The 22,700-nt window shown below is 63.6% G+C and overlaps 1 protein-coding gene across 1 annotated transcript; it reads left to right on the forward strand.

Annotated features, from left to right (window-relative positions):
• The first annotated feature begins 3,826 nt into the window (after positions 1-3,826).
• TNNT3 (troponin T3, fast skeletal type) lies at positions 3,827-17,153 on the forward strand. The gene is made up of 16 exons (XM_044261224.1): positions 3,827-3,987; positions 4,158-4,171; positions 4,629-4,646; positions 5,826-5,843; positions 6,001-6,015; positions 6,978-6,989; positions 7,211-7,225; positions 9,524-9,542; positions 12,037-12,082; positions 12,717-12,833; positions 12,951-13,028; positions 13,270-13,383; positions 13,467-13,576; positions 13,712-13,802; positions 15,397-15,437; positions 17,072-17,153. Exons 1-16 carry the CDS (start codon positions 3,971-3,973, stop codon positions 17,124-17,126), a joined length of 780 nt encoding a protein of 259 aa, XP_044117159.1. The 5' UTR covers positions 3,827-3,970; the 3' UTR covers positions 17,127-17,153.
• Positions 17,154-22,700: the final 5,547 nt, after the last annotated feature.

Consider the following 22,700-nt stretch of genomic DNA (forward strand, 5'->3'; position numbering starts at 1 on the left):
CTGTGGGCCTTCTCTCGGTTTCCCTAGCTGAGGGGCAAGCAAGGGGACCATCCGAGGCCCGGGCAGGATGTCTGCCAGCCGGACGGTGCCACGTAGAGTCCCGAGGACGGAAGGTGCCACGTAGAGTCCCGAGGACGGAAGGTGCCACGTGGAGTCCCACGGACAGAGAAGCCAGCCGCCCCCACCCAGCACAGGGCGGAACGTGCGGTGAGCAGCCCGTGGAGCTTGGCTGTGGGGCCAGAGGCCCTCACGGTCTGGACCCCCAGCCGGGGAGCTCCCAGGCTGAGGGCAGGGGTGTGGCCCTGGCCTTGGGGGGGACCAGCCCCAGGGGTGACGAGGACCTTCAGTGCTCGCGCTCCTGCCTGGACCGTAACTTCTCGAGCCCGTCTGTCCCGCACGCCCCAGGTCTGGGCACTAAGCGGGGCTCAGACCTGACAGACGCCTGGCTGAGGACTCACAGAGCCCTCCACTCCACGGGAGACCCGGGCCCTCGGGCCACGTGCTCTGACGGAGGAGCAGGTGGGCTGCGGCGAGGGACACATGCCCCAGACGCCGCAGAGGGCGGGCGGCTGGGCTGGGGGCGTCAGAGCGCCAGGCTAGGGCTGGTTGAGAGCCCTGGGCCACCCTGTCCGTCCTCAGCCCGTCAGGAATGTGCCCGCTGTCAGGGGGTGAGGGGGTAAAAATAGAAGCTGACACTTCCTTGTCTCCTTCTCCACATGCGTCCGCCCATCCTTGCCTCCTTGGGCCTCCTCCTCTGCTGTTCCTATACTTGGTAAGGGGCCTGCATGGGCACAGCCCCTTCCCGCGTGCCCCACGCGCCCGGTCACCCAGTCCCCGGCCAATGGGCTTCTGGGCAAGATCAAATGTCACTATAACATGAGGTCGTGAGCCGGGCGGGCAGTGTCTGAGCCGTCCTGTCCACAGGGAGCTCCAGCCCTTCTCTCCAGACTCAGCCACAGGTTGGTATGGCGCAGGGCTGGGCAGGACTGGCCGGCCATTTGAGGCGCGTCTGGGGTTCTGGGGTGCGGAGGGGCCAAGACGCCACGATTCCACGTCTCAGCTCTGAGCACGGCAGCTTGGAGAACCCACAAAGCCACCCAGGACAGGGTCCCGAGGGTACTGGCGCGGAGGGTATTGCTCTGGGGTGCGAACACGGGCAAGCTGTCCCAAACCGCAGCCTGGCAGCCGGGGAGGCCCGAGGAGGCGGAGGGGGCCTCCCTGGAGGAAAGGGGACGGAGAAGTGGGGGTCGAGGCAAAGAGCCCCGGAAGGCCACTGCCCACAGCTCCGAGGGCCGCCCAGTGCCGGGTCCTGGCTCACCCCCGGGGCCATCTGGGCCTCTCCACGGGGCTCCAGTAAGTGCAGGGGCCCAGGCCAGCTTCTCTCAGACGCTGGGGGCTCTTGGCCTCGAGCGGTCATTGCCTCCAATGCCGCCGCGTGTAGAGACCAACGCGAGGGCTCTGGTGGAATTTACCCCAGGAGCCGTTGCATGGAGAGAGGTGGCTGGTGGGGGCTTCAGGGACAGCTCCTAGAGGCCAAGGACAGGAGCAAACAGGGCCAGGCCAGGGTGGACTGGGGACTGGGATCTATCCCACTGCCCTGGACGCGTCCCACCGCTGCCCATGGGGGAGCAGCACGTGCGCCCAGAGGCCCCGCCCAGGCTTCTTGCCCTCCCCACCCTCCCCGCTGCCCACAGCCTCGCCCATGCTGCCCTCCCAGCGCCCTCACCGGCCAGCTCCTTCTGCACACCCTCAGCCCTCGCTGGGGGGGAAACCCGGGAAAGGTTCCCTGCAGGATAGGATGGGGGCCGAGGCTGTGCGGGGTGACGCAGCCGGGCGGGGACCCCCTCCTCCCCCCACCCATCTGGTCACCTGGGAAGGAGGTGTGTGTCTCCAAGGAGGTCTGACCTCAGGGGCTCTATTCCCTCTACCCCACCCCCCAACGCCAAGGGCAGAGCATGAAACGGACATCTGACTTCCTGCCCAACTGTCGAAACGCTGTCCCCTGCCCCCCGGCACGCCCCACCCCAGCCCCTCCCAACAGATGGCGAGCTTGGGGGACAGAGCCACTCTGTAGTGTGGCCTCCGGGGCTCCCCTGGACGGAGCAGCAGGATCCCAGAGAAGCTGCAGCCTCTGCCGGGGTCAGTGGGGCTTTGCTGCCCTGACTCACAAGGGGCTTCCAGGCACCCCACCCGGGGATATGGGGGTCTTCCTGCCGCCCCCCGGGCTCCAGTCCAGAAAGCAGGAGAGCAAGGTGCCGGAGCTCAGGCAGGCCTGGGACACCGGCGGGGGCCAGTGGGAGCGGGCCAGGTAGAGACCTGAGCCAGCGGCTGCCCTCAGCCCCCCTCCCTGCATCTTGGGTTTCTGGTCAGAGGCGTCTTGGCTAATTTGGGTGCCTATTTCTGGACACCTCAGCTGCCACAGGCTTCTTAAAAATAACCCACCCCGGGCTCGGGCCGCCCCGCCCCCTCCTGAGGCTGCTGACAGGTGTAGGGCCCGGCCAGGGTCAGGGGGGCCAGCAGGACGAGGCCCTGGGCCGTCACGGACCCTCCCACCCCGGAGAGTGGCCCCAGGGGAGTGGTGGGGGGGTGAGGGCGGGCCCACCAGGGAGTGGTGGGGGGGGTGAGGACGGGGCCCACCAGGAGGCTGAGACCCCCAGCTGTACGCAGGGGGGAGGCTGTAACTTGAGGGGGCAGCAGAGTCCTGTTTCGGGAAAGAGCCGTGTCTCAGGCTGGGGTGTGGGGAGCAGAGATCTGGGGGTTGACGTCGCACGGAGCTTCAACGGCTCTGGAAAAATTAACATTTTGGACGGAGGCTTCAGACAGCCGTTCCCACCTTAGCGGTGTGACGGACACGCATATCTAAATGATGAGCTTGTGGTTTCCTTGTACGGAGCTCCTGGGGGCTGGGGCCCAACGGTCGCGTTCCACTGGAGCTGCGCTAGGCTGGCGTGAACTCTGCGTTTTGAGCCCCGGGCCAGCTGCTCTGAGCGCTCCCAGGCCCCGGGCCGCCCCAGCCGGGTGCGCAGGCCAGCTCATGGAACCGGGGTCCCTGAGCACCCCAGACGCACCTGCGCACATGCGGCCTGGCCCATGCACGGAGCTTCCCTGCAGACGTTGACAGATTCAAGAGCATCCACGGGGCCTGGGAAAGCAGGCAGGGGGAGGGGCGGCCAGACAGGGCTGTCCACGCTGTCCTTTTGCTCAGGACCCTGGGCTGGGGATTGCACAGAGAAACAGCCCAGACCCAGGCCCCGTGAGCTTGGGGCCCAGTCTGTTCCAGGAGGGGCTGAGGGGAGGTACAAGGAGAACGGATTGTGCACCTTGTGATTTGGGGAGGGAGGACAGCACAGGGGCCGTGGGGGACTCCCAGGGCACCCATGTAGGAGAACATGGGGTCCCTGCAAGAAACCGTCAGTTGGGGAAGGGAGCTCTGGGTACACACCAGGAGGGCTGTCAGGGCGCCAGTGAGGCCCAAAGACCCAGGAAGGTCCAGCACGTCCACAGGGACAGGGGGGTCCCAGTAAACCCCTCAACCACCTCCGCGAAAGGCAGAGGCTGTCAAGAAATGGGCTCCAAGCCCCACCAGCACAACTTCCCCACTGTCCAAAACAGTCTGGACCAGCACCGGGCATCCTGGATGACCCCCTCGGGGAACGCTGTAGAGAGGATGTCTGCCCTGGGTGGGGGTGGACGCCACGACCTTCCAACATCCCGTCCAGCCCTGGGATTCCAAGCTCCAGGCTGGAGCCAGGGCCGGAAGGGGGTGGGGTGGGATCAGAGTTCGCTGAGGAGGGCGGGGGGGGGGGGTTCTGCGGAGGAGGCCCGCCAAGGCCAGAGTGCTGGCCTCCACCCTGTCCCTGCGTGTCCCTCACACCCCCAGTCCTAGGAGCTCACCCCTTCCAGCACCTCCAGACCGAGGCCATTCTGATTCTGGTCCCGTTCCTTCCCCTGCAGAAAGCACCCCGCCACCATGTCTGACGAGGAAGTGTGAGTACCAGCCCTAGTCACCACCCGCCTCGCGTGGGGCCCCTGGACCTGGGCTGCGTGCAGAGGCCAGAGGACCCAGGGCTCTTGGGGGACACGGAGTGAAAGCCCAGTTCACCCATTTTCTCTCTCTCTCTCTCTCTCTCCTCTCCCCAACCCTCGGCCCCCAACAGTGAACAGGTCGAGGGTAAGTGTCCACTGATTTTCCCCTACATGCACACCCAGGGGACAAGTCACACGAGACAGGCCCATCTGACCGTTGACAGCAGGGCTCTCCTCCGGAACGCCTGGCGGGAAGCCCTGGTGGGACGCCCGAGCTTTGCTGTGTTCTGCAGTGGGCACCACCGAACAGGGGCTCCCCACTCCTGCTCCCGCACCCGGGGCCCTCTTCCTCCCGGGACACATCCCAAGATGTGCTTCTCTCTGTACGCGCAGCCTGCCCTACAGACCCGTCCGGAGCAGCCTTTGCCTGGGCCCCCCCCCCCCCGCCACGCTCTCCCAGGGGAATCCGGCCCCCCAGCCCCCGCCCCGGCAGGAATCCCAGGGCCCAAGGCTCCCTTTACCCCATCCTCAGTGGTTTGGGAGTGGGGCGGCGGGTTCCCAGGGCCGCCCGCTAACACGGCTCCTGTGTCCTACCATTGCAGAGCAGTGCGAGGAGGAAGGTGAAGCCGCGGCCCCACGCCCCACACCCCACCCCAGGCCGCCCCCTTGCCCCGGCTCCCAGCCTCAGCCCCACTGCGCTCTGCACTCCCGCAGCCCGTCCCCCTCGTCTCCCAGGGCCGCATCCGCTAACAGACGCACGCTCGCCACTAATCCGCATCCCGGCAGCACTGTGTGGACAGCGCGGGCGCGTGCGTCGCAACTCTCCCGCGTTAACCTGGAGGGCCGGGCTGTGTGGACTCCGCCTGTGTCTCTCTCCATCTCTATGTCCCCGGGTCGCCCAGCATCCCCGCCTTGGGGCCCTAACCTCCAGGCTCACCGGGAGACCCCTCCCTCGCACAGCCCGTCTTCGGGGGTGGGGGGGGGGAGCTCCCAGTCGTGCCTGGGCAGGTGTGGGGCGCAGGGGAGCCGCCGCACCTGGGAACCGCACAGAGAGGCGGTTCTCTAGCCGGGTGGGAGGTCCTGGAAAGCCCTGGCATGCGCTCAGATCGGGGGAAGCATCCGCGAAGCGTCCACGCAGCTCCGCCGGGCAGGCTCAGCTGTAAGTCGCGCTGGGTGCTATGTTTTGAAAATATTTTGAAAACACTCGGCTACCCTAACAACGTGAGCAAAGCATTTCTTCTTCTGTGTTGAAAAGGTGGAAAGACTCATTTCTGAGCGGGCCACGTGGTCCTGGGGAGCCGCCCCTTCCCCGAGGGAAGGCCACGTGGTGGGCAGGAAGGGTCCCCTGCCCCCCCGCTTTCCTCAAAGACCCTCAGTGTCCACGTCAGCTCAGGCACGCACGGAGACCATGTCGACCGCCCAGGCCTTCCCCGGGCGCTTCTTACCACAGTGGGTCTCCTGCCCCGTCCTCACCCCCATCCCCCGCAGAGCAGGACTTGGGCTACACCGAAGACACGCCAACTGGGACGGGCAGGCAGGCGGCGGGGTCCCAAGGCCCATCTGGGGGGGCCCAGACCCCAAGGAGGGAGAAAGGAGCCAGAGCCCTGGGGTCCCAGAGGGAGTCACAGGACAGAGGTGGGGTCTCGGGCCAGGTCTCCGCAGCTCACCTTCTCCGGCCCCGGGGCGCCAGCTGCCCCTTCTCCCAGGGCGGAGACCTCCTTCCCCGCCACCCCGCGTGAACCCCGAAATGACTGTCCTTGTTTCCTCTCTCCCTCCCGCTCCCGCTGCTCCCACGTCAGAGGAGGCCCAGGAGGAAGGTAAGCCGGGTAAGCGGGGTCCGGCCCCGGCCCCCACAAGTACTCTCAGCGCTGCCCCCCCAGTGTGTGCCCGCCCCCTAAGGACATGCCGTGTGCTCTTGGCCTAACCTCTCCTCTCTCCCCCCGCCGCCTGCGCACCCGGCCTCCTCCACCGCAGAAGTCCATGAGGAAGGTACGGGTACCTAGGACTTCTGGTCCCCATGTGGGGCCCAGGGCCTGGCTGGAGCCCACGCGGGGTGGGGGAGAGGGCAGGGAGGCAGCGAGGTGCCAGCCAGCAAAGGACTCCCACATGTGGCCCTAACATCACCCACTAACCACGGCCAACGCTTGACCAAGGTGGGGGGGCCCCCCAGGGCCAGGTACCCCCCGACTCAGACTGGGCTGCAGACGGGGCTCATGCCCCCAGCACAGGGACACCGGGTCGGTGGCGGGACTGCTGGACAGGCCCGGCCTCACCGGCCCTGAACCCAAGCTCAGGGTGGGGAACTGAGAGCCCGCGGCCGAGTTTGACCCCTGGACGTGCCAGGGCCCCCGGCCAGAGGGTGGGTGAGCACAGGGTGACAGAGGTCCAGCCCATCAGCCCCCAGCAGGGACACTCTGCAACCATCCCCTCATATCCAGCCTCGTGGGCCCCTCCTCGGGCCCTGGGGTGATGATGGGTGGGTCGGGGCACCTGTGCTCGGGTCAGTGGGCAGGGCAGCCGAGCCTGGCACCCATGTCTGTGTGCCCCCTGAGGCTAGGACCAGAAGGACAGTGGGGGCAGGAAGTGCAGCGCCCTCTGGGGCTGCTTCCCTGGGCTGTGGGCCCTGCCCGGCCAGTTTCCATGTCCCCTCATCAGGCTGTGGCCAGAGCCCATGAGCCCCTGCCGATACCTCCTGAGGGTGGACAGGCGAGACCCCAGTGTCCCCCACAGAGCCACCCTTGAGCCCTGGTTCCCCGTCAGGTCAGCGAGGCGGGGACAGGATCTGGGGACGGCAGTGCCCGCCAACACTGACCATGTCTCACCGGCTTCCCGCATGCCCCCTATCCCTTGTCCTCGGCCACTGACCCTCCCGAATGGCGACCGGTGCTCCCCTAACCTCGGATCCTCCATCCTTTGACCTCTTGCTCTGCCGCCCTCCCTCCCCTGTGAAGTCCACGAACCAGGTACGTGCCGTGACTTCAGTCCCGTGTGGGCGCCCGTGCACACGAGTGACACGTGTGGGGGTGAGCAGGGGTCTGGGCCACGCAGGGACAAGAGGGGCCGTGGGACTGACGTCCAGCGTGGTTCCGCTCGGGCTCCCACAGCCCCTGCCCTCAGCCTCTGCCCCGGCTCACCGCTGATTCTCTCTCCCCCCCCACCCCGCCCCACGGTGCCGCTCCCGCAGAGGAGGTCCAAGAAGGTACGTCCCGCCCCTGCAGACATCCCCACACATCTCCCCCTGCCTCGCTCCCTGGCTGACTCCTGCCACCTTCCCATGGGCTGGGGACGCCGTGGGAAAGGTTGGGTCTGGGTGCCCTCGGGGGTGCGGGGGGAGGCCCTTCCGGGGCCACCAGCAGGAAGGGGGTGGCGGCGGCCCTGAGCAGGAGTCCTGGGAGGTGCGGCCTGGGGAGGAGAGCGCTGAGGTCCCCCAGGGGCTTCTGGACCACACAGGGTCGGGTGAAGAGCAGAGGAGGAGACAGAGGGAAGGCGCCTCCACCCTGCCCCGGATGGCATGTCAGAGAGGGCCTCAGGAGGGGGGAGTGGGGAGGGAGGGGGGAGGCCAAGCGGGGTGAAGCGGAAAGTCAGGCTGGGCCCGAGGCAGGACTGGAACAGCCGGGGGCCTCACGTGCAGGCCCCGCATCCCACCCACCGTCTGGGCCACAGCCGGTCTCATCCTGGTGTGAGGAGGCCCCTGGGTGGGCCGTGCCAGGGCGGAGGCAGGGGACACACGGGTTCGAGTCAGGGGCCCGGAGAGGCGGCCCGCAGGAAGGGATGTGCCAGCCCTGGCGTGGGGTGCGGCACGCTCGCGGTGCAGGGAGAGGCGTCTAGGACGCTGCGGGCCTGTAGGGGCACACGGTCAGCGGGGCTCCCAGAGCCCACCCTGACGCTGAGAGTCAGACAGGCAGATGGGGCGCGGGGGGACGCCAGGCTGCCCCCGACTAGACACTGCTGCAGGAGCGCTGGCGCGGGCCCCTCCCCCACCAGCTCTTGGCCTCCCCTCACGCGCCCCCTGCACACGGGGCGGCTCCAGCCGGGCCCCGGAGAAGGCAAGCGCTCCTCAGTGGCACCCCTCTTCCCCACCAAGCCCTTCCTTCTGCCCCTCCGTGAGGTTTCTGCCCCCAAAGCACCCCCTTTTCTTGCTCGGTTCCCTCACGCCCACAGCCCCCCAAGGTGTGGGGAAAGGGTGACATCAAGCCCACTTGTAAGAAGCCAAGGTGCTGTCTTGGGCATGTAGCAGGCTCCCGAGCACCCAGGGGGACCCGAGCCCAGCGGGAGACGAGGGGACGCACCCCGTGCACTCACAGCCAGCCCCCCCATCCCCTGCCTGGACGGCTGCGGGCAGAGGAGAAAGTGCAGGAGACCCAACCCGTGTTCCCGGCTGGGCTTCCTTGGGCTTGGAGAGCCGGAGGGCCCAGAGCAGAGACCAAGGGGCAAGGGCAAGACCCTGCCGGGCTGTGCCAACCCCAGGCTGTGACCCGGCCAGCCAGACACGCCCCGAGAGAAAGCATCCCCACGTGAGGGCAGCCAGGCGGGGGCAGAGGCTCATCTCAGGCCTGGAGGCCTGGGTGCACAGACACACGGCAGGCCCCAGGAGGTGGCCACGGGCAAGCTGGGAGGGCGCATCCTAGGACAGGAAGAGAAGGCTCTTCGTCTCCGGGGAGGTCAAGAGCCCCTTCACCTTTGGGCCAATCCAGCCTGGGCCGCAGGGACCACTCCCCCAGCTCCACGGCTCCAGTGTTAGGGAGGGTCTCAGCTTTCCCGGGGGGGCTCCGCCAGGCCCCCGTGGAAACTCTCGAAGCAGCCAGCTCCTCTGCCCACTCCCCACACAGCAGACCGCTGATGGGGTCCAGGCCAGTGCACACCAAGGAACGAGGGGCCCGGGGGCTGTCCCCACAGTCCCCCCAACCCCCCTCCAGTGCCCCGAGCCTGCTGGCTTCTCTCTTGTGTATGCCCTTATGCCTACTGCCACTGTGGAGGAGCAGAGGGAGGATGGGGAAGGTCCGGGCCACGGGTCCACTCCATGCAGCTCCACGGGCCAGGCCTTGCACGCACCCACACAGAAGCGGGGCGCTCAGTGGGGATCGGCCCGCAGGCTTGGACAGGCCAGGGGCCTGGAAAGGGGCTGCATCCTGCCCTCCCACTGGGTCCCCGTGTCTGCCACCTCCCATCAGACCACCTCCCTTCCTCCTGCCCTGCTGGTCCCTGAGGACCCCGTGCCTCTGGCTGGCAATCCCTCCTTCCCCTGCATTCCCCTCCTGGGCCACATTCTGGGCCACACACCCTGAGCTCTCCGCCTGGGACCCCATAGGCACCTTCTCTTTCGCTGGCAGGACAGGAGCATGGGCAGTAGGTTCCGCTGGAGAGGGAGAAGTGGGCGGGCACGAAGCAGGAAGCCCAGCCCCCAGGCGAGGGTGCCCCCAGGGGTCTATGGGTGGGAGTGGGCCACCCCACTTACCACGCTTCTCTTCCCTTTCCCCATGCCCACTGTGGTGGCCAGAGGAGAAGCCAAGACCCAGGTAAGTGAGGGCCCAGGCAGGGCCAGATGCCAGGTGTGGGGGATGGGCAGTGTGGGAGGCCTGGAGGTCAGGACCAAGGTCACCTGGGACCCTGGGGTCCCACGGAAGACAGCGCATTTGGGTACCATGGAGAATGCACCCCGAACCCCTGAGGGAAGGTGGCCATGCCTGTGCTCCTTGATTTGGTGTTTAAAGCTCTAGGCATCTCACGAAGGGCCCTGATGAAAGTGGGATTATTTGGGACGGCTAGTGCCTTCCCCCACAGGTGGGGAGCAGAGTTCACTGGGGCAGTTCTTCCCCAGCAAGGAGCAAAGATGAACTCTGTGGGCCCGGCAGGCAAGGAGGACTCCCTGCAGGAGGAGGCGGGGGCCCAGGGAGGACGGGGGAGGGCATGGAGCTGGGGGAGACGGGGTAGAGAGAACGGGGTTCCCTTGCCCCCTGCGGCTGCCAGCCTGCCACAGGGTGCCCCCAAGTCCTAGCTGAGAGGCAGCCATGAGAGGCAGCAGGAGGGAGGGTCTCGCTCCCGTGGCCCCTTCAGAGCAGAACCACGGCAGACCTGCCATCTTTCACCGCCCCGGGGCCTCCGGGCGCCGTCCTCCTCATCTGGGGCGGGGGGCCTTTCCCTCATTTTACCCACTTGCAAAGATTTCAGGGATTTTGTTTTTTAACCCGTCAACTCTGACGTCTCGTGCTGGGCGAGCACTTGGGGGGCACACGGTGTGTGATTCACGCCCTCACCCCGCAGAGTGTCCCGCCTGCGCTCTGCACAGCCTGGCCAGACCTGGGGTGCCCTCGGGGGTCCGTGGGCCCCGTGGCAAGCCCAGGGTTCGGCCAGCACGCTCCCGTCCCCTGCACTTTATTTTTCAGCAATGTTGAATAACGCTGCTGGGTCCCAGATATTTTTTAGTTTTAAAAAAATGTTTGTGTTTTCATTATGAAAATAAAACACCTCATTAAAGAAAATTTGGAAAATACGTAAAAGTCCAATGAAGAAAAAAAAAATCGTCTATAACTCTCCCAGCCCGCCAGCCAGACTGCGGGAAGGCCCGGGGAGGAATTTGACGCGCTCTTTCCGTGCGTCGGGCTCGGAAAAAAAGATTTAAACTCTGAGCTGTTTTTCAAACATCGCACTGTCTACACAACCTTCCATTCTGCTTTTTTAAAATTTAGCACTATTCATAAGTATTTTTCCGTGTTTTTACATAGTCTTCTTAAATATTTTGAATGGCCACATAATATTCCATGAATTGGACAAACCATAATTTTTCTAACCGTCCGTCTTCTGCAGGACATTAAAGCTTCCCCCAATATTTTACTATCATAAATAACGCCGGGTGGAAAGCATTTTCCGTCTTTCGGGTTATTTCCCTAGGCCGCGTTCCCAGAACTGGAATTACTGGGTCAAAGAGTGCGCGCGTTCTTCAGGCTCCTGGCCCTCGCTGCCAAATTGCTCTCCAGGGGCCGTGCCAGGGCGGGCTCCGCCACGGACGTGAGCGGGTCTGCGCCCCGCGCCGCCGCCCGGCCGGGGACACTGATGGATGAGGGGGGCCTCTCGGTCCGCGCGCCTCCGAGGGCTGCGGGAGCGCCTCCCGCGCCCGCTCCCGGGCCGCCTTTCTTCCCGAGACTTGGCGCGCGCCTCCTGCCATTTATCTCGCTGCACAGACGTCTCCACGTGTTTTCAGCCATCGGCCTGCACAAGGATATAAGTCTTCTCTGTGCTTGCTGAAAATATTTTTCTAGTCTGGGTTGGGGTTTTTTTTTCCTCTCTCAATTTTTGCTTTTTTTTTTTTTTTCACATACATAAGTTTTTCATTTGCGTGGAGTCGTCTGGCTATCTTTCCCCTAGCGGGACCTTCTGGGGCTTCTGAGCTTAGGAAAGCCTCTCCTGTTCCAGCATTTGGGTCCATATTCAGTTCCACGTCCTTCTGTGGCTTGTTTTGAAGAACCGTGTTGTTGTTTTAACTCTTTGCTCCATCTGGAATGTACGGGGGCCGAGCCCGGGGCTGATAGCCGGTTACGGCCGGGTCCCAGGGTCTCATCTCTTCCCCAGACTGCCTTCTGCCCAGCCCCACTCCTTCGGGTCCCCAGAAGGAAAGATTCAAGAGGGGTCAGAGACCCGGGAAGGGTCAAGACAGCCGTTCCCGACCACAGAGCCCAGCACCCCTCGGGGGCCTGCAGTGACCAGGCTGCCTCTGGCCTGACCTGGCTGTGCTGCTTTCTTTGTTTGAGAAAGAAAGCGAGAGGGCCCTTCCTGCACAGGCCGGGGCTGAAACGGCCCTCTCGATGTCAGATGCTGGCTAAACAGAGGGACGTGAAGAGACCGAAACGTCCTCACAAGGGTCAGGCCACTCTGCGGCCTGTGGGTTATACATCCGACCAGAATAAAGGTCAGGCAGTGGGTCCTCAACTGGGGGCCCCAGGAGAAGGGCAGGACGACCGGCTCCCTGGTAGCCTCTCCACCTGCCCCTCCGCATGAGCCTCTCTCTTCTTCCAGACTCACTGCTCCTAAGATCCCGGAAGGGGAGAAAGTGGACTTTGATGTAAGTTTATGGGACCTGCGTCCCCACAGCCTCCACCCTGCGAGCCCTACCTTCAGCCTCCAGACCCGTGAAGGTCATTTGCTCCCAAGCAGCCAGAGCTAGCCCTTCCTGGTGGCAGGCCATTCTGCCTTAATTGATTTCTGGACCAGAGGAAACACCCACAGTGTCAGACGTGTCTTCCCTCCTCTCCCACCCCCTACCCACCCATCATCCACCCATCCATCCGTCCGTCCGTCCATCCATCCATCCACCCATCCATCACCCAACAAACTAGCTCATCCACCTCATCCACCTTCTGTCTGGCCCATGCAGAGCATCTCTGGGGATGACAACAGAGCCAAGTCAGGGCCCGTCTTTCCAGGGGTGCTGATGACCTCAGAGCTCTGCAGGGCCTGGACTCACCCGTGGGGAGGGTACCATTCCTACCCTGGAGCTAAGGGATCTGGCAGCCTCTGGCCCCCCAGAGCGCCGTGGCCGTGGGGATGTGGCGAGGGCCAAAGGTCCCTCGTCACCCTCAGCTTTCATGGTGGCCAGAGGAGGGAGGGCGTCCCCGCAGGGCCCAGGAAGGGACCGCCTGCCGCACGGTGGCCCAGGCAGGGTGAGGTGTGAGAGAAGGGACCCCTTCCCCCCACAGGACATCCAGAAGAAGCGTCAGAACAAGGACCTCATGGAGCTGCAGGCTCTCATCGACAGCCACTTCGAGGCGCGGAAGAGGGAGGAGGAAGAGCTGATCGCCCTCAAGGAGAGAATTGTAAGTCCTGGGGTGGCGGGGGGCGGGGGGCGGGGTGCAGGGGCACGGCAGGTGGAGGCGGGGCCGCCCGGACACCAGGGCAGGCAGAGCCGGGCCCACCTGCTCCTCTGGCCGTAGGAGAAGCGCCGCGCAGAGCGAGCGGAGCAGCAGAGGATCCGTGCCGAGAAGGAGCGGGAGCGCCAGAACCGGCTGGCGGTGAGGCCCAGCCCGCGCCCCTGACCCGACAGGTTCCCTGTCCTCCCGAGCGTCCCCCTGGCACCGGCCGGGGACCGGGGGGGCCCAGCTAAGTTCCCCATCCCCACGTCCTGCAGAACCTGCGGACGGTGCCGGTCCCAGGGTGGGTCCTCGAAGCCTGCCCCGCGGCGGGGGGGGGGGGAGTGGGGGGGCCAGAGAGGCCCCGCCCGGCACTGAGGCCCACGGGCCGGGGTCCCTGCAGGAGGAGAAAGCGCGCAGGGAGGAGGAGGACGCCAAGCGGAGGGCGGAGGACGACCTGAAGAAGAAGAAGGCCCTGTCCTCCATGGGCGCCAACTACAGCAGCTACCTGGCCAAGGTGAGCCCCGGCCCCGCCGCACCCACCGCCCAGCCGTGTGCGGGGGCCCCCCCTGAGGCCGGCCCCTCTGCCGTGCCCCGCAGGCCGACCAGAAGAGAGGCAAGAAGCAGACGGCGCGGGAGATGAAGAAGAAGGTGCTGGCTGAGAGGCGCAAGCCGCTCAACATCGACCACCTCAGCGAGGACAAGCTGAGGTAGACCCGGCCCTGGGGCGGGGCGGGGGTGGGGGGCCCCGGAGGCCGCCCTGGTTCTCCGCGGCAGCCGGCCAGAGGGCCTGGGCCCTGCTTCCCCTGCCTGCCTGGCCCAGATGCACCTTCGCCCCCTCCCAGGGACAAGGCCAAGGAGCTCTGGGACACCCTCTACCAACTGGAGACCGAAAAGTTCGAGTTTGGGGAGAAGCTGAAGCGCCAGAAGTATGACGTGAGTGCGGACACCTCACAGCTCGGCCCCCGCCGGGGCCGCCGCCCCCACACGTCCCCACCGCCTAGACCTGAGAAGCCAGGCACCGTGGCGGGGGCGCCCTCTGAGCCCGCCTCCGTGCCCCCGAGCAGCTGGCCCTGCTCTGAGGGCCGCAGGAGAGAGCAGAGGCCTTGTGGCCTCGAGGTCCAGTTTCTGAATGGCCGGGGGCTTGCAGAAAGCACCCCCGGCTGTGCCAGTAGGTTTCTTGGATGCAGCTTCTCTGTAAAGTAAGGTCCCAGCTGTGCCCGCGGAGACATCGGCTTCCTCAGAGCCCCTGGGGGACCCAGCCTCGGTCCATGAGCAGTCACCTCCTCGGGCCCCTGTCCGGCAGCTTGGAAAAGGGTCTGGGGCTGGATCATCTCAGGGGTGGCTGCCTAGAGTTTCCTGGGAGGGGCACACAGCTCAGAACGGCAGTCCTGTTCCGATAGCGTCCCCTCAGAGGCCCTGCGGGGCCTGGGGAGCAGGAGATGTCCTGGGAACCAACCTGCTCCGTGTGAACACAGCATCACAGGCACAGCCCCTGCCCCTGCCCCTGCCCCTCAGGGCCCTCCCAGGTCTCTGCGGAAAGACTGTTCACACCCGAGGGACGTCTCCTGTGGCCACCCCTACAGGCCACCAAGACAGAGGGTGCACAGTGACTGGAGACTCCTGGCCCCTTCTCAGGAGCCGTGCCCGAGGGCAGTGGGTCTTCTCCTGTGGTTTGCTCACCTCTACCGGGGGAGGATGGTCGTGCCAGCCCCGGACTGCCCTCTCCCCGCGGTCCCCTGGGAGGGCTGGCTGGCAGAGGAGGGTCCACAGGGTGGAGTCAGGGACACGCTGCCTCCTGACACACGTGTGCGCGACCCATGGGGGGTCCCCGGGGGGGCCGGAAGGGCCACGAGGACCCAGGCCCAGGTCAGCCCAGCACACAGCAAGGCCCCGGAGCCTCAGCCCGCCGCCCAGCCCGTTAACAATCTCGGTCTTTCTAGATCATGAACATGCGGGCCAGAGTGGAGATGCTGGCCAAGTTGTAAGTAGCCAGAGCCCGCCTCGGACCTGGCTCGTGGTGTGCACTGCGCAGTGAGCCTCCCGCATGGCAAAGCCGGTTCGTTGCGGATGGTGGCGGCGGGCACGGAGACTACGGGGGCCGGCCTCCTGCCCCCACCTCCTCCCCCGCACCTGCGGCCCTCGCTGGCAGGTGGGGAAGGGCCTTCCCTTCCCCTGAGCCTCTCCGCAAGGCCGTGGGGAGGAGGGAGTTGTTGGGCCGTGGAGCCAGGGGGCCACGGGGCTGGTCGCTCGCAGCCACCAGCCCCAGGGCCCTGCCAGCCCCGCCTGCACCCCGCCTGCCGCAGGTAAGTGGCCGGCTCCAGGGCTGCTGCGTGTCTTGGCCCAGGGCTCCGGCGCGGGCCACCCAAAGGAAGTCAGAGGCAAGCGTCCCCAGGGCCGAGGAGCCAGGACCCAGTAAAGGAGCGAGCAGCCCTGGCGGGCGGCCGGGCTCCGCTGAAGGAGGGCACGCGGGCCACAGCTGGCCTGGCCCTGCCCCGACCCGCCAGGTAAGTCGCCGTGTTGTCCGCAGATCATCAACCTCAGGAGCCGCATCGATCAGGCCCAGAAGCAGTGAGTAGCCCTCGGGTTTCTGCGCTGGGCACGTGGCCCCGTGGGGCTGGCCGCCGCTGCTGCCCCTGGGCCCGGCGATCTCGGCCAGTCCCGGGGGCAGCCGGCCCTCCGCAGAGCAGTAACAAGACTAACCAGCGGCTGAGGGAGGCCGCGGGTCCGGGCCCCACGCCCCTGCACCGGCAGCCTCCATCTGCCCCCTCCTCACCCCCAGAGCCTAGGAGGAGGCCGACCGTGGGGACGTGGGCAACCCCGGGCCAGCTCCCCCATGGCCTGGCAAAGCCAGACGGGGTTCCCAGATGTCCCCTCACGGTGCCGCCTCAGCGGTGAGCTGGTCTGGGCCGTCAGAAGGCCAGGCTCTGTCACCGGTCTCTCTGCAGCCCTGGGGGAGCCTCTGGCTCCTCGGGATGTGAACCCTCTGTCCGTAAGGTCACCCCGGGGTCTGCGGGCTCCGTGACAGCACAGCAGCTGGGAGGGGCCTAGAGAGGCCCGCACCTTGCTTGTCCCCAAGGGCCTGAGCTCCCCGCCTCACCCACTCAGGGATGCTGCCTCCCAGCCCGGTCACAGGGCCGGTTCCAGCCCACACAGGGCAATGTCCCCAGGACTGCTTGGACTGGGGTTTCCCCTCCCTCCTCCCCTGCCCCTGCTCACTTCCTGCTCCCGGAGCTGGACTTCTCCAGCCCAGGGAACAGGTGAAGGGGACCCCCTCCCCCCTGGGCTCTGTTGTGTGCAGTGGACATGGGCTCTGTGAGAGCCCTTCCGGAGTTTGCACGTGTGTGCCAGCATGTATGCGTGCGTGTGCATGTGTGTGTGCATGCGTGGAAGTGTTCTCAGGCTGACCCCTGCAGGACTCGGGCCACGGGCACGGCCACGGGTGCCAGGGCTTCTCCCAAAGCCAGACTTGGGAACTGCATGGCCTCCACCAGACAGAAGTCATTCCATAGGTCGGTTCTGGAGCCCACACACCCTATTCCCCACCCGAGGGACCCTGACCAGGCACCCAGGTGCCTCCTGGCTCCCTGGTGTGCAGAGGGCCTCAGACAGACAGGGCCAGGCTCCTAAGGACGGGCACCTGGCAGGGTGCTGACCTTCTCCCTGCTCCATGGTCCAGCTCTAACACGGGGCTGAAGGGCTGGGGCAGAGGCCTCCAGGCCCCGAGTCTGCCAGGCCCTGCCTGGTGGCCAGGAGTCAGGGCCCTGGGCCGCTGACTGTCCAGAGCCTCGCCTGCCCCAGGAGGCTGTGACCTGGGCTGCTTTCTCCAGGCCACAGTCCCTGGGGCGATGAGAGCCACCTGTAGAGTCAGATTCCCTGGTAGGCCTGGGGTCTACCCGAGGTGGGGCCCCTGGAGCCCAAGCTCCTGGCAGGGGTTGGAGGGTGTCCTCTGCTCTCTGGTCCCTCCCCTAACCACACTAACTGTCCCAGCACAAGGCACCCCGGCCCAGCCGGGCCAGGTACAGGTGAGTGACTGGAGCTTGGAGTGTGTGCCTGTGACTTCGAAGCCAGACTGGACACTTTGCCCCGATAGTGGCCTGAGTGGGCTGAGCTGTCAGGACTGGGGGTGTGCAGGGGGCCAAGGAGGGGCTGGGCTGGGGGCCTAGACACGCAGCCGCTGACGATCCACTTGCTTCCATTTGCAGCAGCAAGAAGGCCGGGGCCCCGGCCAAGGGCAAAGTCGGCGGACGCTGGAAGTGAAACAGCCAGAGAAGGTTCCAGAGGCAGCGACCCTTGGCCTGCGCAGCCCGTGGGGCAGTGGCCGGCCCCCACGCCTGGGGGTGGAGGCCCCCCCGCCAAACGTCTCTGTCCTGGCTTCCCCCATGTCCTGGGGTCTGTGAATAAAGCTGACGGACTCCCTTCCCAAGTGTGTGCTGGCTCTCAGACAGGGGGCTCTGGGGGGCACGGACTGGAGGAGAGGCTGAGCGGGTGGGCTAGGGAGGACGGAGGCGCAAGTCAGGGGCCCAAGGGACACTGGGGGCTCCCTTTAGGGGTCAGGGCACGCAGCTCCAGGGGACTGGGACACCCTGCCCGGCTCTGCCAGCGGCTTCCACATCTGCCCGCCCCCCGCCCCACAAGGCCCTCTGACCCTCAGATCTGCACCTCAGCCAAGGTCTTTGCCCCCCCCCCCCCGCCCGAGAGTGGTCCTTGAGCGCCTGAGTGCACTCTGCAGCCAGGTTGGGGCAGAAGAGCTTTGCCTTTGGAGCGGTCTGGGGGGAGGGGAGTGGGAACACACTAGGAGCGCTTACAGGCGTCCCCTGGAAATGTGGGGGCAGAAGCAGGGTCCAGAACAAGGGGGCGCACACAGCCTGAGGGGCCTCTCGCCTCCAGAGGAAAGGAGCAGGAAAGCACGTGTCAAGAGGCAGACTCGGCAGACACAGACGCTCTGTCTGTACTGTGAGAGAGCACAGTGCACAGCTGTGTAATAAATGTGAAAATCCTGACCAAACAGAATTATGGAAAATATAAATCACAAAACTTGGATGGAGACGGAGAGCCTCGCACAGCGGACTATTCACGGACGAGGCTTCCAGAGTCGGAGCCGCCCCTCCGGGAAGGCTCTGAGGACTTCAGGGAAGGAGAGAGCGTGCCCTTGGTCCGCCGTGGGGGGGGGACCCCAGCAACAAGCGTGAGCCCCCAGAGAGCACATGCACACGCGCAAGCCCACCCCAGCACACGAATCCACACCCCACAGAACACACACCCCGCGTGGGGCTCACCAGTTTGCCAGCACACACGCGTCCCCCAGTACGTGCAGCCCAGCTCCACACACCGCCCTGCACACAGACACGCTCCCAGCTGACCGGCTCGACGGAGGGCATGCAAGGGAGCATCGGCGGGACCCACGGAGCCTAGCTGTCCCTCTCTCTTGTTCTGAGAGGCTGCCCTGGGGTGCCTGTCAGCACGGGGTCAGGAGGGCCAGCTCCCCCCACCACTGCAGGGGTGAGCTCCCGAGGTACCCGCCAGCCGCAGGGAGCATGAACAAGCCTGGGGTCTCGGAGGGAGCTTGGAGAGCACATCTGCGTGGCTGACAAGCCGGGAGGGCCGGAGGGATGGGGGCAGATTTGAACCGGACAGTCCAGAGGGGGAGACGGGCCTTGGTGGAAGGCCGTTCTTGCAAACGGGGAGCACACGTGAAGCTTTCCAGGAGCGGCTCCGCCTCAGCCTGAGGCCAGCACGTGGAGCCCCGGGCCAGCCCTCTGCGGCCCGTCCCGGCCTGGGCAAGGGAGTTATCAGTGTCTGTTTAGAAACGGGAACACACCTGGGGCCCCGCCTGGCACCTTGCGGCGGACGCCAGGAGGCTGGGCAAGAGCCCTGAGGTTTGGGGTGGGGGAGAGGTCAGAAACCGCTTCGTGACGGTGTTCTTGAAAACTGCGTCCGATGGCCAGTGTCCAGGGGAATACCACGTCACTGCCTTGACTCGAGGGGAAGAGGGAGACGTGAACAGACGGGTCTTGTTCCCAAGAGGCTGAGCCGCTGGAAGTGCAAGGAATTGTTTTGGATGATGTCATCCCCTCTCCCCGCGTTCTGGAGTTGTAGGTGCTTCTAGATGGTTCTAGAGCAGCAAGTGACTGATGCGTCTGACTCTTGGTCTCAGGTCATGATCTCAGGGTCATGGGATCGAACCCCGTGTCGGGCTCCAGGCTCAGCGCTGGGTCTGTTTGAGATCCTCTCTCCCTCTCTTTCCCTCTCTTTCCTCTCATGCCCTCTCTCTACAGCAAATAAACGAGTAAAATCTTTAAAAAAAAAAAAAAAAGGACAAAAGGGCAAAAAAGTATTTTGTCTTACTTACTTGTGCCTTAAAAAATTGACACTATTCCCAACCAAATAATTATCTACAAAAAAAGAAAAGAAAAGAAAGAAAGAAAGAAAAGAAAACGAGCAAGAAAATCTGCAACATTCTGAATTATCAAAATCAAGAGTTCATGCAGGTACGTGAGGGCATGAGAGGGAGGGGCTGAGAGTTAGAGGACAATATGGAAAACTACCGTTTACAACAGAAATGTAAAAACGTACGATAATAAGGATAAATCCAGCCCAACATGTGCAGGACAGCCAGGCATAAGAGAATCGCTTTAGTAAGAACATCTAAAAAGCACCAATACCTGGAGACAGTTTTATGTTCCCTAAGAGAAAGCAGTACTGTCTTAAAACTGTTCATTTTCCCTAAATTAATCTATGCATTCAGGGCAACTCAACCACGTTCCCACAGGGGCGCGTGTAAATCCACGCTGACCCTAACATGCGTGGGGAAGGAGAGCACAGCACAGACCGTGGGAGGGAGACGCCGGCCCCAGGTGACACGGGCGCGGACACGGACCCTGAGGACAGCCCCGCGGGCAGGGCCACGGGCACGCCGGCTGTGCTGGGGCGGGCGGGCGGCGAAGGCCGAGGGGCGGACGGACCAACTCTGAGAATAAATAAGGGGCCGCCATGCACCAGCTGCGCACGACGGTCCCAAAGTCGGTCCCTGTGTGAAGAACTGCCGAGAAGGGAAACATCCCGACTCAGGAAGGGCCGTGGAGAGCGTCGGAAATCTGTCGGAACAGGGCGGTTTCTTCAACCAGGTGTGAAGGCTCCAAAGCATAGGACAAGACCTTGACAAATGCCACGGGCGTAAAGCATGTTTTAAGAACATGAATCTCTCCGGGTTAGAAAACAAGGTCCGAGCGAGCGAGCTCTGAAGTCCTCGTCGGCTTCGTGTGGGGGCTCTGGACTCAGGCAGCGCCAAGGCGCCGGCAGGAAGGGGCCCCAGGGAACAAAGGGTGAGGCCGCACAGGGAGAGGGGCAGGCGGGGGGCTCAGCTGCCGGGCGTGGGCTCCAGACAAGGGACTCTGTCTGTCTCTTCCTGCCGTCTCTTCCCACATCTGCACCAAAAGATGCCGTGAGCCCAGTGGACCGCAAGCCAGGTGTTGGGAGTGGGTATCTGTAGCACATCCCCGATGCAGGCCAGGGTTGGCCGGGTCGGATGTATAGAAGGAACTTCGGGGCACCATAAGGTGAAAGGCAAGCCGTTGAGAAAAATGGGCAAAGGGGGTACGGAGTTTACAGAGAAGAGCCTGGAGTTCACAGAGAAGAGCCCGGAAGGTCAGTGAATGTATGGGAAGCGGGAGACCACGTTTACACGGCCACAAAGCACCAGTCCACACACACGAGGGGGGCAAAGGACAGAGGTGGGTTAGGGAAAGGAGGGGCTCGTGCTTCTGGGAGCACGCCGGCTGTGCGCGCAGATGAGAGAGGCTGGGGCTGGAAAGGCTCCCCTTTGCGGCCCCAGGTGCCCTAGTCAAGGGAGGCGGGAGGCGAGGGTCAGGATGGGCGGGGAAATGATGGTGCGGCCCTGAAGGGCGCCCCCAGTCCCCTCTCCAGGCAGTGAACGGAGCACCCCTGCCGATGGCTTGTAAAGCTCAAAGCACCTTGCAAACGGAGAAGCAGCTGACACACGCTAGCCAGGCAGTAGCCCCCGGCAAGGGGTCACGCCGCAGACCCACCACCTCGCATAGCCTGAAGTTCAACCTGATTTGATTCATGAAGAAACCGCCCAACAAATCTGGCTGTGGGACCCCCCCCTCAAGACATCTGGCTCAGAATCTTCAAAACCATCCCTGACCTGAAAGCCCCCCACCCCCAAAAAAGAAAATTAAAAAAGAAGGAAAGGGCACGAAAATTAAAAACTATGCGTCAACCTCGATCACACACCACTTCCGAAGCCCCAAGCGACAGAGGACACTTTGCCACCCGTGTGTCGGCGGCATGACAGTGGAAACATGGTCGTGGAGGCAGAGGTCGATGCTCTGAGACGTGTCGCAGGCCTCCCGTGGGGCTCGGGGGCGGGGGGCCAGGTGCACCGGAACCGGGTCTGAACGCAGCCAGCGCTGGCCCCACGGTGGGCTCCGGCGCTCAGCAGAAGGCGTGCGGGGGCAGCTCGCCCCACCTGCTCCGCTCCTCGAGGCGTGCCAGTCCCTCTCCCGGCGCAGGTCGCTGGGGGGCAATCCCAGAGAGTTCAGGCCTTCCCCCGGGGTGCAGCAGCCAGGTGAATCCTGGCAGAGGCGCAGATGGACAGGACCTACTGCTCCACGCAAGCCCTGGCCAAGCTTTGAAAGCACGGCACAAGTAAGCTGCAGAAGGAAAAACTTGCTTACACAACATGTTTAAAAATAAGAAGAGAAATTATCCGTGCCTCACTGTGGGGAGCACACGTGGCAGACGCAGAGTCCCCTCCAGCAGGGGAAGGGGATCTTATTGTGAAGGGGCGACCCAGAGCCCCGAGACAGGGCACACCATGCTCTATTTCTCAGCCAAGCAGTGGGCGGGGAAACGCAGGTTCTTCCTATGTTTACTTATACCTTCTGGTGCATCTGAAATAGTTCGTAATTGTTAAACATCGGGGGCAGGGCACTTGCCAAAACTCAATCTTTATTTCTGAGAACAAAACAAAGGCCCGAGAAACTATAGAAATTATAAATAAGCACTTCCTTTATCTACGTTTGGTGGTGGACCACGAAGGCATTTCAGTCCAAGACGGGACCCAAACGAGGACGCCTGCTTTTACCATTAGTCTTCACCCCTGGGCTGGAAACTGAAGACAATGAGAGAGATGTGAGCGGAGATAAGACGTATAACTTCTGGCAAGGAGGAAACCGAACTACCACATTCCTCGGAGCCCCGAGAGAGTCAACGGAAGAGCTTTCAGAATAAATGAGGGAACTCAGGAAAGTAGCCAGATGCAAAATACATATTTTAAATAGACACTTTTTATTATTTTGTAGCAACGACCAGCAAGAAGATAAACTAGAACAAAAACACAGTTCTCAAGCACAACCAAACCAAACAAAGAGCATAAAATACTCAGCAATAACCCTCTTAGGAATGTCCAGGGTCTGTAGGAAGAGAAGGACAAAGTTTAATGAGAAACATAAAAATGAACTTTGAAAAAAACACGAGAGACAGAGAGAGAAAAACACAACTTGTTCTTGAGGAAGTTTATAAAAAATCAGTTCTTTCCCAAATCGATGTATAGGTTTGCCAGGTTTTCAACCAAAATTCGAACAGGATTTACTTGGGAGAGAAGGGTGAGCCAGGGAGTGGGGAGGTCATTGGCAGGATGAATCTCAAATTCATAGAGGAGGAAAAATAGCCAGGGATAGCTAAGAAAAATTTCTGAAAATTAAGAGCAGATTTCTCAAGTGAAGGTATTACGGTTGATACGCGCTGAGAACTCCTTGCAGACCCAGGGTCCGACAAAGCTGCTCTTGCTTTGCCTCATGCAATGTTCGT

This window comes from Neovison vison, chromosome 7, assembly GCF_020171115.1.
Source record: "Neovison vison isolate M4711 chromosome 7, ASM_NN_V1, whole genome shotgun sequence".
NCBI lineage: Eukaryota > Metazoa > Chordata > Mammalia > Carnivora > Mustelidae > Neogale > Neogale vison.